At 42.9% G+C, this 18,034-nt stretch overlaps 1 protein-coding gene across 15 annotated transcripts in view; it reads right to left on the minus strand.

Annotated features, from left to right (window-relative positions):
• The window catches only part of ERC1 (ELKS/RAB6-interacting/CAST family member 1), a 1,001,239-nt gene that overhangs the window by 604,406 nt on the left and 378,799 nt on the right, over nucleotides 1-18,034 (minus strand). For all 15 annotated transcript variants that reach the window (XM_029599916.1, XM_029599915.1, XM_029599914.1 and 12 more), the window contains 2 exons: nucleotides 10,927-11,067; nucleotides 6,156-6,296 (listed from right to left, as the gene is read on the minus strand). In XM_029599916.1, coding sequence (XP_029455776.1) covers nucleotides 6,156-6,296; nucleotides 10,927-11,067 — 282 coding nt within the window. The remainder of the gene's footprint in view (nucleotides 1-6,155; nucleotides 6,297-10,926; nucleotides 11,068-18,034) is intronic.

Below are 18,034 nucleotides of genomic sequence, written 5' to 3' on the forward strand. Positions count from 1 at the left end.
CCAGTTTTACATGGAACAGTACTTACATGATTGCATTAAAAAACTAAAACTTGCCCCAATTAATGGCAGCTGCATATCCACAGCTGTTCCTGGATGCGGAAGAGTGTATATACCATCTTATTCGTTCAGTTTACAAAGTATTTGATGCAACAGCCCACTCCTAATCAGCTTCTACAGGAGCATGTCAAATGGCTTGGTTGAGGGCCAACAGTTTACACAACAATATCCATGACAAGCTAGGGGATGTTTCCTGCCTGGGAGGTCACCTCTTTGGAGACAAACTCAGAGCAACAGTTGCTCAGAACAAGGCGCAACACATGGCAGTACAGTCACTCCTAATTAGCTCTGAAAAACAGTCAACTTTGAGGTGGCCCTATTAAGCTTTTAAGTGATCATGCTTCAAAGATGCCCCTTCCGGCAATTTCAGTAGTACAATGCTCCTCCTCTACTGCCAGAACAGCAGCAACGTCTGGCTCAAGGCCATACACGTGAAAGATGCCAACCAAAAGCAATATAGCAGGTTCAGACAAAACCTGGACTAAGATTTTGCCTAATTTCCAAGCCCAGCACATCCTTTCCAATAATAGGAGGAATTTGTCTCTACCCATAGAAATGGCACAAGATCACCAAAGATCGCTGGGTGCTCAAGATTGTGGAACCTGGTTACGGCTTGCATTTCTCCCAAAGCTACCTAAATGCTGTCTTCAATCTGGATCCATCTTACTCAGCTCTAACTGGAGGTAGAATTGCTCCTCTCAGCAACAGGCAATAGAAATAGTCCCACTTGATCAACAGACAGAGGATCTATTTCCACTATTTTCTTATTCCCAAGAACACCAGTGTATTGAGACCCATCCTAGATTTTAAAAGTCTGAACAAGAATATCATAAAGGAGAAATACAAGATGAACATTTTCTATACTATTCTGCCCTTGATCCAGTGAGGGAGTAGATAGGTGCCCTAGATCTGAAAGATGCCTATGCACACATACCAAACCATCCTTCCACTGGCACTATATACTTTGTGGTGGAATACTCTCACTACCAGTACAAAGTATTCCCTTTCAGCTTTTCAGCGGCACCCAGGGTCTTTATCAAATGCCTAGCTATAGTAGCAACACATCTCTGGTGCCAGGGCATTTGTGTTTCCCTTACCTGGACAACAGGGTAACAGTGACTTCCCTAGAAGGAGCAATGACTTCCATATAGAAGATAAATTATCCTAAATTTAAATAATACTCCTAAAATTTCTAGGATTCCTAGTGAATTTCTAAAAGTTGACCCTGATCCCATCTCAGAAAATCAAATTAAACAGGGCATGGACAGACTCTCTGCAGACGCGAACACTTCATCTGACAGATTGAGCAAACATCTTCAAAGCCTTGGCATATAGGATGCTGAACACGGACCAGAGAGTAACCAGGGAAATGCTAGTTATTCTGGATCACATAGCAGCAGCAGATCATGTAGTATTACTAACCCATTTTCATATGCAAGTCCTGCAGTGGGGCCTCCACTTCCAGGAGAAACAGTTACCTCAATTCTTGACATCTTTAGTGAATGTCTCACAAAAGATGAAACAAGATCTCCACTAGTGGTTAGACCCCTACAACTTACAGGAGGAGACACCACACTATTTACTACCTCATCAGGTGATATTAGTGACAGATGCTTCCACCTAAAGCTGGGGAGCATACACATGTCCCTTCCAAACCCAAGGAACGTGATCATTAGTAGAAAGACAGTTTCAAATCAACCTACTGGAACTGCGAGCAATCAGACATGCCTTAATACTTTCTCCCATCTTCTTGAAGGAAAGAGTATTCTCATTAAAACTGACAATGAAGTAGTCATGTTTTATGTCAACCAGCAGGGAGGCACAGGGGAAAGGACTCTCTGCCAGGAGGACAAAGATATACTCTTCAAGCAGCCCAGCTTCTGGGAATCGCCAATACATTAGCAAACCACCTAAGCAGGGTATTTCACCCTCATGCATGGCCCCTTCAACAGTCAATAGATTGTTCAACCTTTGGGGACATCCCTCAATCAAACTCTTTGCATCAGAGGAAAACAGAAAAATGGAAAGATTTTGTTCCATTCTTCCCAGTGATCTCAGATCTGCTCAGGTTGCTTTTCAGCTCACCTGGAATGCATATCTCATGTACGCTATTCCACTGATTCTGCTTATAGCCAAGAAAGTACAGAAAGCACTCAAAGACTGGGCCTGCCTGATACTTATTGTATCAGCATGGCCCAAACAGGTGTGGGTTGTGTATCTAGTATAAACGTCCATCAGTCTTCCTCTCTCCGATCTCTCTGGGGGGGTCAATTCATTCTTCTCAAGAAGAGAGTCATCTATATCATCCAAACCTTCCCTCTCTCAACTTGATAGCTGCTGATCCTTTCATTCTCCTTACCTAAGGAAGTTGAGGACATAAGAACATAAGAACATAAGAAATTGCCATGCTGGGTCAGACCAAGGGTCCATCAAGCCCAGCATCCTGTTTCCAACAGAGGCCAAACCAGGCCACAAGAACCTGGCAATTACCCAAACACCTAGAAGATCCCATGCTACTGATGCAATTAATAGCAGTGACTATTCCCTAAGTAAACTTGATTAATAGCAGTTAATGGACTTCTCTTCCAAGAACTTATCCAAACCTTTTTTGAACCCAGCTACACTAATTGCACTAACCACATCCTCTGGCAACAAATTCCAGAGATTTATTGTGGTAATGGTAATGCCAGAAAGTCATTGACTAGAACCACCCATGGCTTTAAATAAATGAACCAGGGGACTGATTTCTTAATAAATGCTGTGATAACTTGGAACTACATAATCCCTATTGTCAATTTGTTCATTGTCATTGTATTATTTTCCATGGCCCATACATATTAAGCTCTTGCAACGCACCTGTTTTATTGGTTAGTACTATAGTGTGCTTGCTCATCGTTCCACATACCTTTGTGGCTTTAAATAAATGAAAACATATCTTGTTCTGGGATCAACAGAGCTCCTTGGATCCATCTGAATGCAAAAAAGCTACTTCAGTACTTGTTTTGTTCCTCCTCAGGTCTCAGTATCTCATCAGTGCCATACGGCATCTCAGTACCATAGCAGCCTACATGTCCAGGTAGAGGGTAAACCAATCTCCACTCTTCCTTTAGAGTTTACAAAAGGCTTGTGGCGTACTAAACCTCCAGTGGCCAAACCACTTGGGATCTTAATGTGGATCTAGCTCAGCTTATGAAGCCACTTTTCAAACCAGTGGAATTGACTTCTCTGAAGTTTTTCACATGGAAAATATTATTCCTTGTTGCAGACACATCAGCCAGAAGAGTCAGTGAGCTTCAAGCATTGGTTCATTGCTTTTCTACCAAAAATGTTATCAGCTTTTCATATAAATCAAGTCATCGTGGTACCTATATTCTTTCTGAGTCCACATGGCATAAAGGTGAAAAAGCTCTCTATTCCTTGAACTGTAAAAGAGCTTTGGCTTACTACTAGAAGAGAACTCAGCCACATTGTCAGGTCTCACAACTATTTGATTCTTTTGATCCTAACAGACTGGGCATAGAAGTCGCCTAATGTACTTTGTCCAATTTGTAAGCAGACCATATCACGCGTTATTATGCGCTAGCAGGCCAAAGCTTAACAAGTGAGAGAGCCATCTGTGAGACATAACTCTTGAACATTTGCAAAGCTGCTACTTGGTTGTCACTACATACCTTTATGTTCCATTACTGTCTGAACAATCTATCAAAAAGCAACAATAAGTTTAACATAAGAACATAAAACTTGCCATACTGGATCAGACCAAAGGTCCATCAAGCCCAGTATCCTGTTTCCTATAGTGGCCAATCTAGGTCACAAGTATCTGGCAGGATTCCAAAGGATAGATTCCATGCTGCTTATCCCAGGTATAAGCAGTGGATTTCCCCAAGTCCACCTTAATAATTTTTTATGGACTTTTCCTTCAGAAACTTGTCCAAACTTTTTTAAAATGCAGCTACAATAACAGCTTTCACCACATCCTCTGGCAATGAATTCCAGAACTTAATTATGCATTCAATAAAAAATATATTTTCTCATTAGTTTTAAATGCTTCACCTAGTAACTTCATTGTGTGTCCCCTAGTTTTGTACTCTTTGAAATGTTGATTAACGTTTACTCGTTCCACTCCACTCATTTTATAGACCTCTATCATATATCCCCTCTCAGTTGTCTCTTCTCCAAGCTGAACAGTCCTAACCTTTTTAACCTTTCCTCATAAGGGAATTGTTCCATCCCCTTTATAATGTTGGTTGCCCTTCTTTATACCTTTTCTAATACAGCTATATCTTTTTTAAGTTGTGGTGACCAGAACTGCACTCAATATTCAAGATGAGGTCGAACCATGGATCAACAGAGTCATTTTGATACTCTCTATTTTAATCTCCATTCCTTTCCTAATAATTCCCAACCTTCTATTTGCTTTCTTGGCTGCTGCTGCACACGGAGGAGAAGATTTCAACATATTATCAACGGTGATGCCTAGATCCTTTTCCTAAATGTGGAACCTTGCATTGTGTAGGTATGATTTGGGTTACTCTTCCCTCTGTACATCACTTTGTACTTATCAACATTAAATTTCATTTTCCATTTGCATGCCCAGTCTCCCAGTTTGCAAGGTTCTCTTGTAATTTCTCAATCCTCTTGTGATTTAATAAGCTTGATTAATTTGGTGTCATTGGCAAATTTGATCACCTCACTCGTTGTCCCCAGGTTACACAAAATTGATTATCTGGACAAGCAATTTTGTGTAGTCTGCTCACCCAGTAGTCTGCTCTGTATGGTGGGGTCCAGATTACTTATTCAGTAAATGCTCTGCTGCAGCCTTCAGCTTGGAACTCCCTATGTGTCATGGTTAATTCAGCCGTGCTTGTGACTGAGAAAGCACTTTTCATTTTTTTTTTTTTAAACCATAAATGATGTTCTCCATAGACAGCAAGATAAATTAGCCATACTAAATCCCTGTCTGCCTCCCTGGAGAGTCAACTACCTAGCTAGACTTGGCTCTAAAATCAACTGAGGGACGCAGGAGGCAATGACAGCGAGGAACTCCTGCGCATCCTCAGTAGAGCATAAGCTCTATGAGTTAGGAGAGATGGGTCCATTCAGCTCAATCAGATGATGATACCCACATGTCAGGACTAATTCATGGTGAATACCAATTACTTGCTGTAAACTTCCTATCATTCAGTGGAGTTAAACCCAAAGTGCCTTGCTAAACCTATGCTCCTCGAAATACTTTACTGTTGTGCATGAAAAAATAAATCAATGGCCCTATGTAAACATGATGACCTAACAAGGAACTTGTGTTGAGCTACAGTGATGCTGAAGTTAACTCTTACTAAATGCCTCTTTTTGTTTCATAGACATCAAATCCATACTATCATATCTGTATTTAGATACCTTACACCCATTTCTTTCTTTCCTCCAAAAATACATACTTGAAGCCTAACTTTCTGACAGGGATACATATTCCCCTATAAAGCAAATTACATTTTAACACACTATCAATCTGATCTGAGGCCCTAAAAAGGATATTTGATTCAGCTGAAAGTATGAGTGACTTGCAGTTAGATTACATTGTTTGAGAAAATAAACATGACATCGATATCATTCCTAAAGACATGGTGGCAGTTATGAAGGCTGCAAATGAGGCAGTAAAAAAATCCAACTTTGGCTCACAGTACTCAAACATGAACCAGGATGGATATTCAAAACGCTTACATGTCTATATTGAAAAAAAAAAAAAATTATCAATCTCAACTAAAAAATGTACAAAACTAAATATTTAGCTCTTTCGAGGTAGCTGCCTTACTTCTTTCTTAGGTCCTGTCTGTGGAAATGAACCAGCTACAGAACAAAAAGGAAATTAATTTCAGAGTTTTTTCCTAGATTCTGTTAGCTGCACTGATAAAGTAATTGTGGCTGCATTTTCTTCGATCACATTCTGCATTATCTTCAGTCCAGCATTCTGGGACTGGGCCATAGGTAATAAGCAAATACAACCAATAGAAACCTGCTCCGATAGGATGACACAGGTGTGCATAAGTATAAATGTGCTTCCTATCAGACAGAAAATTGGATAAGAGGTTTTGTTTGTTTACCTTCTTTAGCTGGGTTTCCAGTTTCAGACACTCCTCCTTTCTCTGCTCCAGAGCAATCTCCAGCGTTTTGAGCCTGGAGTCCTTTTTCAGTCCTGAGGACGCCAAAGATGAGGCGTGCTCCTTTAGGTCTAACAGTGATGCCTAAACCAAGCATGCAAAAGCAACATTAGACAATGACAAGAATCACAAAAAATGTTGAAACACACACACACACACACACACACACACACATGCATATCTATCTATATATACACACACATATACACATGATTACAAGCAGTTGGGTGAACAAAACTATCACAATCAAGTGTTCAGTCAAACATACTATAAATACATGAACATTATGCAAACACTAATGTTATTACTGTACCACAAGATCCATAAATGTATCTAACACCCAATCTTTATTAATAAAATTACAATTGCTATTGGCTATATTTTTGTTGTATAGAAAAACTAAAAAACACTTCTATTTTTTTCTAAAATAACAATTAACACTATCATACTGCTAATAGCTAAGTATTAAACAACCTATGTCATGTTATCTACAACACTTAGAACAGCACACCGCTATCTCATGTTAAAAACAGCTCATAGACACTATCCCATGTCTGTTTTACTAATCAAGCAAGCAGACAGTACATCCAGTAAGGTTCACAGTCTTTTAGATAAGCAAAAAACATTCTAAAAGCTGAGTGGGGTAACTGATGGCAAACTAAAGAGAAATCATTAGCCCGGTATACCTTTACTTTTTGCTGAACATTGATGTGTACATTTTAAAACCCGCATGCGCGCGTCCATGTGGGTTCCTGTCGCGTGCACATGGATGTGCCAATTTTATAATAGCCGTGTACTATTCTAAATGTTGTAGATAAGATGACATAGGTTGTTTAATACTTAGCTATTAGCAGTATGATAATGTTATTTTAGATTAAAAAAAATTGAAAAAAACTCAAAAACATACAAAAATATAGCCTACGGCAATTGTAATTTTATTAATAAAGATTGTGTGTTAAATATACATTTATGGTTCTTGTGGTATAACAATAACATTAGTGTTCGATAATGTCCATGTATTTATTATTTATTATTTTTATATACCAACATTCAAACTGAGATATCACATCGGTTTACATTCAGGTACTATAGGTATTTCTCTATCCCCAGAGGGCTTACAATCTAAATTTTGTACCTGAGGCAATGGAAGGTAAAGTGATTTGCCCAAGGTCACAAGGAGCGACAGCGGGAATTGAACGCTCGTCTCCTGGTTCGTAGCCCACTGCTCTAACCACTAGGCTATTCCTCCTCCCTATATAAATATATACACACACATTTTAAATTACAACAGTACTTCAGCTCATGATAAGTGTTAAAATGTAGGGACACAAACCTAAGCAGCAGAACATTACTTTTATTTTAAAATTATGCTTTCTTCAGTAAATCTGGAGTTATTTCCAAGTATTTTAAACATGTGTAGGAACCCTCTAGGTCTCCACTATCCAGTTGGTTCCTAGCTCAAGCATTGGGTTAGGATTTGCGGAGGAAGTAGGAGTTGGCAGACCAACTCTTGTAGGCACTTCCAGTGAGATTGACTGGTCAGCAACCTGCATAAAAGCAGGTAGAGCACGAGGAGTGGTGCAGCAGGATTTATTTTTGATTTTATTTAAACCAACCAACACAGTTGATAGTCAAGGAAAAAAAGCACAAATGCAGATTCAGAGCTCCGGTTACAAGATATGAAGCTAGGTAATCAAGAAAAATTAAACAAGGAATGTTGCGAAGATCAATTTGAGGTTTTTGTTGCTAACTGGATTGAAGAAATTCCTGATTGCAGTAACATTTTTGTTGAAACACCCCACCAGCATGTCCAGTGTCAACTATTTTATTTATTTATTATTTTTATATACAGACATTAAATCTCAATTGAGATATCACATCGGTTTACATTCAGGTACTGTAGGTATTTCTCTATCCCCAGAGGGCTAAGTTTTTGTACCTGAGGCAATGGAGGGGAAAGTGACTTGCCCAAGGTCACAAGGAGCAACAGCGGGACTCGAACCCTGGTCTGTAGTCCACTGCTCTAACCACTAGGCTATTCCGCCTCCCTGAGAATACAAAGTGACTTGCCCAAGGTCACAAGGAGCGACAGGAGGTCTCCTGGTCTCCTGGTTCATAGGACACTGCTCTAACCACTAGGCTATTCCTCCTCCCTGAGAATACAAAGTGCCCCTAAAGTAAGGACATCCCAACTGAGGGTACATCTGAGGAAATAAAGAGTGAGAGATTAGGTGTTCCCACCTGGTTTGGCCTCGGAGTTTGAATACTCCCTTTCCCTCCCCCACAATGCTGGCAGAAAGGACCCCAGCACTCGGGCCCTGTGGGAAGAGATAGAGAAAAGGAGTTTGTGGCCCCCGGTACAATTTGTGTATCCCTATATTCAGGACATCCATCAAAAAAGGGGGTTACACATGGATGCCCCTAACTCTCTAGCAAAGCCTCATGGAAAGAGAGAACTTTGAACCAAGGGCTCAGATGGCTATTCGGGAGACAACTTTGATACAAGCCAAGCTTAAAATTACAGAAAAAAGTAAAACTTTAATATTAAACTATTTTCTCTTTCAAAGAATTTATATTGCTATATTTTAAAGGGATAGTGCCATCAAAACCTTTTTTCCAAAATTTAGTCACTTGATTGCTGGCTTATCAAGAATCCACCTTGATGTAGGTTTTATAATTTTAAATTTGCTAGTATCTGGCCAGTAAACAGCTTTTGAAAGAAATTTCTCTTTTTTTTTTTCCCAGTTAATTACAAATCTTAATTTCTTGTGTTTCCTGCTGCAAAGGCAGGGCACAGCAGAGCCAGGGAAGGGGGGACAGAGACAATGAGCTTGCCCCACAGCTGCCTTCCAGTCTGGCTGGACCACTTTGATTGATTAAAAGGAAAGACACTTGCCCACTCTGAAGTTCGCTGTGCCCTGTCTATCCTGCTACACAAACATTTCTGAAGCCACCACTATGCAAGGGTTGCTGGATATAAGGAATGTCATAATGCTAAGTTAATGCACTTGTGTATGTGTTTTGGATCCATCAAAGAAGCCTCCTGCAGGAAAAGTGAACCGCAGTGAACAGGAGGCAGGCAAGCAAGTGCCAGCTGGGGCTGCTGCCAGGGTCTGAAGAAAATATAGGCAGCAGGGGCTGACACAAGGAAAACGTTCAGCAGCAGCAAAGGAAGTCTGTATGTATTTTATAGAGAAATGGAAGCAGGAGGGGGAGAACCTGAGGGGGCAGTGGCAGGGATAGTATGGGGGGGCGGGGCACCGGATGACAGGACATGGCAGTGTTAAGGTGGGAGGTGAGGGAGTAAGTGCAGGAAGAGAATGGTGGCCTAGAAAAAGAGAGAAATAAAATAAATAAATACCTGGCAGTGGTATGAGTACCCGTCAGGGGAACAGAGTGGTCAAGACCCGAGAAGAAGTTGTAATGGTATGAGGTGGGGAGAGGAAAAGCACCTGAGCGGGAGCAGCAGTATGAGGTGATGGGGGGGACGGGGATGGGGGGGGGGGGGGGGGACTGAGCAGTGGTTATGAGTGTGTGTAGGGGAATCTGAAGAGCATTTGCAAATTCATCCTTTCCTACATACTTTCTTCTCAATGTGCTATCCAGACAGCTCCCCTCCCCAAGATCACCATCTTTAAAAAAAATAAAAAGAAGGGAAGCTAAATCTGCAGCGGGATCTGCTTGGAACACACAGTTTAGATGTATGTATTCATTATATTTTCTATGATTACATATTAGAGTTCCATCTGTACCTGTGAATAAAACCTTTGTCACTCCCTAACCTTGCTCCGCCAGCCTAAATCTGAAGGAAAGTGATTCCTAGTCCAGTACCATAACACATTTTCAAAACAAAATAGTCCAGCATTCACCCAATAAAACTGCTGGACTGGCAGATACCTCCTTGTTTCTTATGCATACCGTATCAATTTCTGTGGGTAAGAGTGTGGTCATTCCTCTGATAGGCTGGGTGTCTGCTTCCATAATTTCAGCAACAGAACAAATAAGCACCCACCCAAAAAAATAAAAATCAAAACAAAAACCACCCCCCCACATACATTTGTGAAAACAAAAGTTTTATATCTCTACTGAGATTAAGGTTACGTTTCATCATAAAAAAAAAAATTATGTAGCGATTTTTAAGTGAGATAAAACTGCAAAGCTTTGCAACTGTGGTCCTTAACTTGCGCCTTGAAAATCTCCGACCAGTCTGGTTTTTCAGGATACACACGATGGATATGCATGAGATTTTTGTATGAACTGTCTCTAGTGTATGCAAATATATTTCATGTATATTCACACTGCATATCTGGAAAATCAGACTGGTCAGAGGATTCCCACGGATCTGGTTGAGGACTATTTCTCGGTCTTATCTTGTCATTCCATAAAACATTAATTACAGCATCTACTACATTTATAAACTCACAAACTGGAAGTGTAGAGCAATTTCTATTTTGAACACCAGGCTCATATAAAATGGAATTAAATTCGCAGGCCTGAAACCAGTTCAACTCTTATTATACAAGTGGAAAGTCACAGAGAGGTTCTAGTAAGTGTGCACCTTCACTAGAGTGCTGCTGGCTGACAATTACAAATACTCAGAACATTCGGTATTGCTATCTCTTCTCTTCACATCCCATAACGTGAACAACAAATTAAGAAGAGGGTGGTGGAAAGAGGGTCGTTCCATTTGCTATTGGAGAAGATGGCAACTCACCTCTTTTTCTGATAGATCTCCCTGTAGAAGACTGACTTTCTCCTTTAGGTCCTTCAGCTCCTTCTTGTAAGAGTCAGTCTCTTCTTGTTTCTCTCGCTCATCCCGGTCCCGCTGATCTTTCAGGCGCTCAATGATCCGCTCCTGATCAAGAGAGAGAAAAGAACGGCTCTTCAAAAATCCATTTTACTTTTCTGGGCATAACAGTTACTTAACAATCAAGCTCAATATTTTTATTATTATAGGCCTTAGCTCAGTTGGCAACAATTCCAGCCCAATCATGTTTACAGCTGAATTCACTGCCAAATCTTTAATCATCATCCATGAATAAATGTAAAGTTATGCACATATTTAAATAGACAGCATATAGAGGATAGATACAGCAACAGAATCTGTTACTGTAAATACCAGCATACGTAAGTCAAAGCCCAACCCTTTTCCCATTCTGATCTGAGCTTCTCTTCCTCAGCCTGGCTCCATTATTGTAGAGCCACTTTTTAATGTTTAGAGAAGCCTGGCGGGCAGTAGGAGCATATCTGAGGCATAGTTAAACGCCAAAGGAGGAAGTGCATGTTAACATCAGCTGCCAGTGAGAATCAATGTCAAGATCAGAGACATAGTCCAGCACCACACTTCTGAAAACATGAGCCTGACTGTTTACATCTATATCTTCTCACTTGCTTCCATGCTCTCTAACTCAATCATCTCTCCCTCAAAGGCACTCTGTCACTCATTCATTTCTTGCTCCCCCTCAGTTATTCTATCCCTCCCAGGCACTGTTTCTTGCCCCTGGCTTTTCTCTCTCCTAGGACTGTTGCCCATTCATTTCTCACGCTCTTTCAGTCAAGCAGACATTCATCACTCACTCTCCCCCTTCCAGGCACTCTGTTACTCACCACCCCTTGCTCACTCTCCCTAGCACTTTGCTGCTCAGTCGTTCCTGCCTCTCACATGTCACTCACCCTCATTCTCTCCATTCCAGGTACTGTGACATTCATTTATTGCTCACTTTCTCAAAGTCACGCTAGCTGCTCAGTCATCACTCACCCCTGCCCGGTATCTTTATACTCACTCTTCAAACTTTCCCTCTCACCAAGGTACTCTACTTACCTCTTGCCCTCGCCATCTCAAGCACCATGCTGATTATTTCTCACTCTCCCCCACCTGGGCACTCTATTGGCTTTTTGCTCGTGCTCTCTGTCTCAGGCATTTGTTTATTTAAGAGCATTTCTGAATCGCTTTACAGATAAAACTATCGCCCAAAGTGATGTACAAAAATCACAATTTAAACAAGGTACAAAATTCATGCACCTAAAACAAAATCATTAAAAATTTAACAAAACATAGATAATTCCAGCCCCCCTACAAATTTCTCATCCTCCTAGTATAAACTGTTCAAACTATCAATACATAGATAAGGTACTCTGCAATTAGCATGAAATTTCAAAAACTGCAAATCAACAATAAAGTCTAGTTGTCAACAGACATAAACCATGTCTTTAGCTTTTCCTAAATTTCATTAAATTTACTTCTTCTCGCAATTCCAAAGGAAGGCTATTCCATAAACTAGGAACAACTATTAAGAAAGATTACAGACTCCTCATTCTCTCTCTCCCAGGCACTTTGCTCACACATTCCCCTCCACCTCTTAGGCGTTTATTGCTCAATCCCAGGCACTGTTGTACATATTTACTCTCATGCATGCACTTTTATCCTCAACTTGTTAAACATACATTAATGAGAATCCATCTTATCAAAAGCCAGTCAGATGGAATAAATGAGAATGGACTATAACAACGCAAAACAATGGTCTCTGTTGCTGAAAATAAACGCAACCAAACTCCTATCCCATGATTCTGGAGGTTTTTTCCTTCTTTTACTCCATCCAACCTCTTAACTTTGATGCCTTGTTTACCACCTGAAGTCTTAAGCAAGTTACTTGAATACCTTTTTTTTCTTAACATTTCCCTTAATCTCTCCTCCAGCTGCATGCTGAAGAACAGGTACTCTCCACCTCAAAGTGGTTGCCCTTCACCTTTCTTTAAAGTGACGTGCTTTTTTAATAAAACTTCCATAAAAAGTACAATATAAAAGCTAAATTGCTTCCTTTTTTGTTCTTCCTCCATTCAAAATCCATAACACAGCAAAGCAGCAAGTGCGCTGGTCCTGCAGGAATCGGAAGTCAACCTTCAGTGATGTTTCAGAGATACTCTGTCAAATCCTGACAATATGGCTCAGTCTCTCAGCCAGCAGGAAGGCTCCAGCCACCCCCCAGGGGGAACTGGCTTTGCATGAAAGGCAAGAGTGAAAACAACAGGGGATGGAGGGAAATGGCTTAGACTGCAATTACCCTAGGAAGAGTGTCAACATCTGGCTTTGTTTCCAAGTGGTGTGTATATTTGTGGAGGGCTGCAAATATAAATATCGTAAACAAATGTGAAATATTTTTAAAAGAAAAAGAATAATAAAATCATAAAGAGTTAACTGCAGTCTCTTTTTAAAAATTCAGAACACCTGCAATATCAAGGCTATGTCAAGCTGTTAACAGGCAAGAAAGCAGGGATGGAAATAACCAGAGGTCAGGAGAGACTGTCAAAATATTGGATAGGTCTAAATCAGTTTCTACATACAATGTTACATGGACTTAATGAGTGTGTGTGTGGGGTGGGGGGGTGATGGGCAGGAGGATTAAGGAAAACCCCTTCTAAGCAACAGCTTGAGACAGAAATACATCTCCAGAGCTCTCCATCTCACATGAAAGTAGTCCAGTGGAAAAGTCTTAACCCAGGTTTCCACTACAGATGCCAATTTCTATTTGATCTCTACTGAAGGGGTTGTGCACCCACCTCAAAGAAACTTCTTTCTGAACCTAGAATAAGTCTATGAGAGCACATAAAATGAACTGGGTTTTGTGATAACAGCTAAACTGAGCTTCTCTGAATCGCGTCTGAACTAGCAGCACAGAACAGGTCAATAAACCCCTGTATGCATTTCAGTTTGAATTCCAGCTTGACTTGACAGCTGCAGCTCAGACTGGAAAGGCAGTATCCAGCTGCACTTCTTCATGGCCAGTATCAAGAGAGGGATGCAATGAGGCACTGCTCCTAAATGCTCCACTTACTTCAGAGTCAAGGGGAAGAATGTAACACCCTAAGTATTCAACTCATCTTGACTACTTTAAACTCAAGTGGGTGGGTGACGCTCTTTGACGCAATGAGCTCAATTTTGTGTGCTTCGAGTTTATAAAGTGGAATTTAAAAAAAAAACAAAAACAAAAAAAACCAGAAAGAGAGAAGGGTAGCATATTCATGTTCCATTCAAAGCATAGCTTAACTTCCTTCCTCGAATATAAACAGGGAGGTAATGTTCTAACATTCCGTATAGAAAGTACATGCAGACTTGAGCCCGAGTTTCACAGCAGACTTGAACGGGTAAGTCTGCTTTGAAAATTAATAGGTGTACACTGAACACTGCACAGCACAGCGCACACACATTCATACTCGCTAGGGAACAGGTGTAAATGTGCATGCGTACATTTATGTGCATTTAGACTTTTGAAAGTCTAAAGTACGGTATATGCATATAGTTTCTCTGCCTGAACTCTGCCCCCAGGAATGCCTCATTTCTAATCTACAAAAAAATCAAGCACAAAATTGTTTTTGTACATACTTTTATGCTCAACTCCGGGGCAATTTTCTTAAAGCCCATTTACATGTATAAAACTATACTTTATGTGGGTAAACGCTTTTGAAAATCAGGTCCATTAAGAGAAAGCTGTATCATTTGTGTATTAGGCAGTGCTTCCAAAGCACTTATAGAGAACAGTAATTCTGAGAGGTCGGGTAGGCTTCACGCCTGCCCGGCCAAGATAATATGGCGCCAGGCTCGTGGATGCCAGCCTGGCAGGCGCCATTCCGGAAGGGAGGGGAGCCTCTAGGTGACCGGATGGTCACCTGAGCTCCTCATGTGCTGCTGCTAGGGGATTAGTGGTTCGTTTGAACCACATCATGGCGGGAGTCGATTGACTCCTACGGTGGTTCAGTGGGGGGGGGAGGGGGGGGAGGAGCTGTTAGAGCGATTACCCGACTTCCTTGGTTCAGTCCCTCTTTCAGCTGGGCTTTTGGTACTGCAACGGGGCTCCAGTGGGGAGGTTTTTCTTCGTTTGTGGCCGGTTCCAATTGCAGGTGCGGCGGTGGTGGTTCCAGGTTGCAGCCTTGTCGTTGGCGAATCATGCGGCGATGACGTCCGAGGAGGCTGCGATGGCGGCAGGAGAGATGGAGGGCGTGGTGCCCGATGAGCGCGGCTGCGATACTGGAGCAGAGGCGATCGGGCCGGCAGTGAGTTTGGGGGCGGGCGCAGCAAGGGGGGGTCGGAGTTTCCCATTCCCGGGTGAGGGCGGGGGGGGGGGGGGGAGGTTGCATCGATTGGGAAGATGCTGAGGCTTGGTTGTGTCCCTGTCCTTCCCCTTTGTCCTGCGATAATTCACAGCAGCCGGCAACTCCTGTGCTTGTGCACTCGGAGCTGTCCGGTGCTGTAATGAGCAGAGCTGCGGCGGTTGAGGCTATGCTGCCTCCCCTGGTGCCTAGGCTCAGCGCTGGGCTCGATCCAGGGCTGGGGGGAGTTGGGGACAATTTTGTTAGGGATTGGGGCGAAGCCAGTGGTCGGCTCCCCCTTTTGGGCCTCCTGGGTGAGCTCCCTCAGGTTCCCCCGGCGTGGGTTCTCCTGGGGCTTCGGGGGTGAATCTGTCTCCAGGTGCTACGTGGGGGACCGCTGGCAGGGGGTGCAGAGCAAGGCTGGGGTCCATATTTTCCTGCCTGGTTGGAGGGCCCCTCGCCGTCGTGGTACGGTGGTCCATCCGGATGGTTCCCTGCTCCTTCGGATCCTCCCTGGGGTGTCTATTCAGGTCCTTGGCGTGGTGCTCAGGCCCCGGTCCCTTCGGGGGGGGGGGGGGCTCGCAGGGTAGGCCTTACTTTGAGGGGGCACGGGTGAGTGCGGTTGGTTTCGGGTCTGCGGGGCCTGCGGCTGCTGCTTCTTCTCTGTATCGGCAGGTTCCTCCGGAGGAAGAGCTGGAGGACGGTCCAGGACTTTTGTGCCGGGAGGAGTGGCATAATGATCCTCTCTCTGCAGCTACCAACATCCCAAGACCCGCAGAGCCGCCATCTGGCATGAGTGGTCCGGCCAGTGGACAGAGTGTGCTTGGTTCTGTGGTTCCAGCTTCTGTTGAATCCGGCAGTACCAGCGGTCCAAGTGGTGAGTTAACGGCGTCGGGCGGGGGTGTTATTCCGCCTGTCGTTGGCGCAAGCTATTTTTCTGTTGCTCCTCAGGTTGGGATTCTGGAGCCTATGGCTGCTAGTGCTGGGGCCCCAAAGAAGCGTGCAAAGTCTCGGCGCAAGAAGAAGCGTTCCCTTTCCAACTCTTCTGCTTCTTCCTCTTCTTCTTCAGACTCATCCGAGGCTTCGGAGCGGGGCATGGGTCCTCAAGGGGGGGGGTTGCGGGTACAACTCTGAAAAGAGGGTCTCCTGCGCTCGTTAGCTTATCAGAACTGTGGGAGGATGTTCCGAAATCCCTTCATTGCAAGATTGGGCAGCGGAAGTACATAGAAATCTTCACGCTGCTTGAGGGCCATCGGGGGAAGAGGAAAGAGAAGAAACGTCGGCATGGGGGTGATAGGCCGCAAGGTGGGGATCGCCGGGTGGTGCTTAATGTGCCTCATTGGATCTTTCCTTCGGCTGGCCAGTGTGGTGGGTCATCGTGACCCTACCCAGTATGGGCCATTATTGACTTACGTTGATGCCATTCTGGATGCCAGCCGGGTGTACGAGGGGTGGTTGTGGCTCAATTATGATGAGCGCTTCCGCGACTTAATGGAGGAAAATAAGTACATGGCTTGAGAAATCAGGGATGTTGGCCTGTGGTTGACCCAGATGGGTCCTCTGATGTGGGGAGGCTCTCTAGTGTATCCGGAGTGTGGCCCTTTTGGTCCGGGGCGGGCCCAGCGGGTGGCAATCGAGCTGGGGTCGCCTTCCCAGATGTCTGTTGGAAGTATAATCGCAGGCTTGCAATTTTCCCGATTGCAAGTTCAAACATGCATGTTCCATTTGCAGACTGGGCCACCCTGCCTCCAAGTGTCCAAAGCGAGTGGGTGGTGGGTCTGGGGGCGGGGTCATCCCTAAAAACCCCCTTAAGTGAAATTTCGAGGGCAGCTCCTACCCCTGACCGTTTGGGAGCCATGGTGTCATGGCTGGCTAGGTATCCAAAAGTGGAGGACGCTCATCTTTTGTGGGGTGGTTTTGAACAGTAAAGAATACATGTTCCAGTAAATTGTACCTGAATACAGGAGTCCCGCAGGGTTCTGCATTATCGCCCCCACTGTTTAACATCTACATGTTGCCAATTTGTAGCTTGTTATCTGGTTTGGGACTAAAATATTTTTTGTATGAAGATGACATACAAATTTTACTACCAATAGAAACTTCAGTAGAGGATACATGTAAACTTCTATCTATATATCTGAAAGCCATTAAACAGGTGCTAGACCAGTTGAGGATTGTACTCAATATGGAAAAAACAGAGGTAATCATACTGGAAAGGAAACTTTCTTCTAGAGACATAAGCCAGATAAAACTTCAGGATAATATTTCTTTACAATTTTAAGAATCAATTAGGGATCTAGGCTTCATAATTGACCCAGAATTTACTTTTAAAAAGCATATTCTAGCAAATGTCAGAGGGCTATGCAAAATTGTTGATGTTAAGAAGGTTAAAGCCATTGCTTGAATCTAATGATTTCCGCACAGTATTGCAGGCCCTTATATTCGGTAGCCTGGATTACTGTAACTCCCTCTTGTTGGGACTACCGATATCTACTATCCGCCCATTGCAGGTATTGCAGAATGCGGCAGCTAGAGTCCTGACAGGGGTAAGCAAGAACAAACATATTACACCTATACTAGTTAAATTGCACTGGCTTCCAATAGAGTACCGCATTAAATTAAAGACGATGTATATGCTATATAAATTAATTTTTGCAGACCAGGTGGACTGGCTGAATGCAGCTATAAAATTACATGTTCCTCAAAGGAATTTGCGCTCAGCAAATAAGGGCTTGCTT

Source organism: Rhinatrema bivittatum, chromosome 4, assembly GCF_901001135.1.
Source record: "Rhinatrema bivittatum chromosome 4, aRhiBiv1.1, whole genome shotgun sequence".
Lineage (NCBI taxonomy): Eukaryota > Metazoa > Chordata > Amphibia > Gymnophiona > Rhinatrematidae > Rhinatrema > Rhinatrema bivittatum.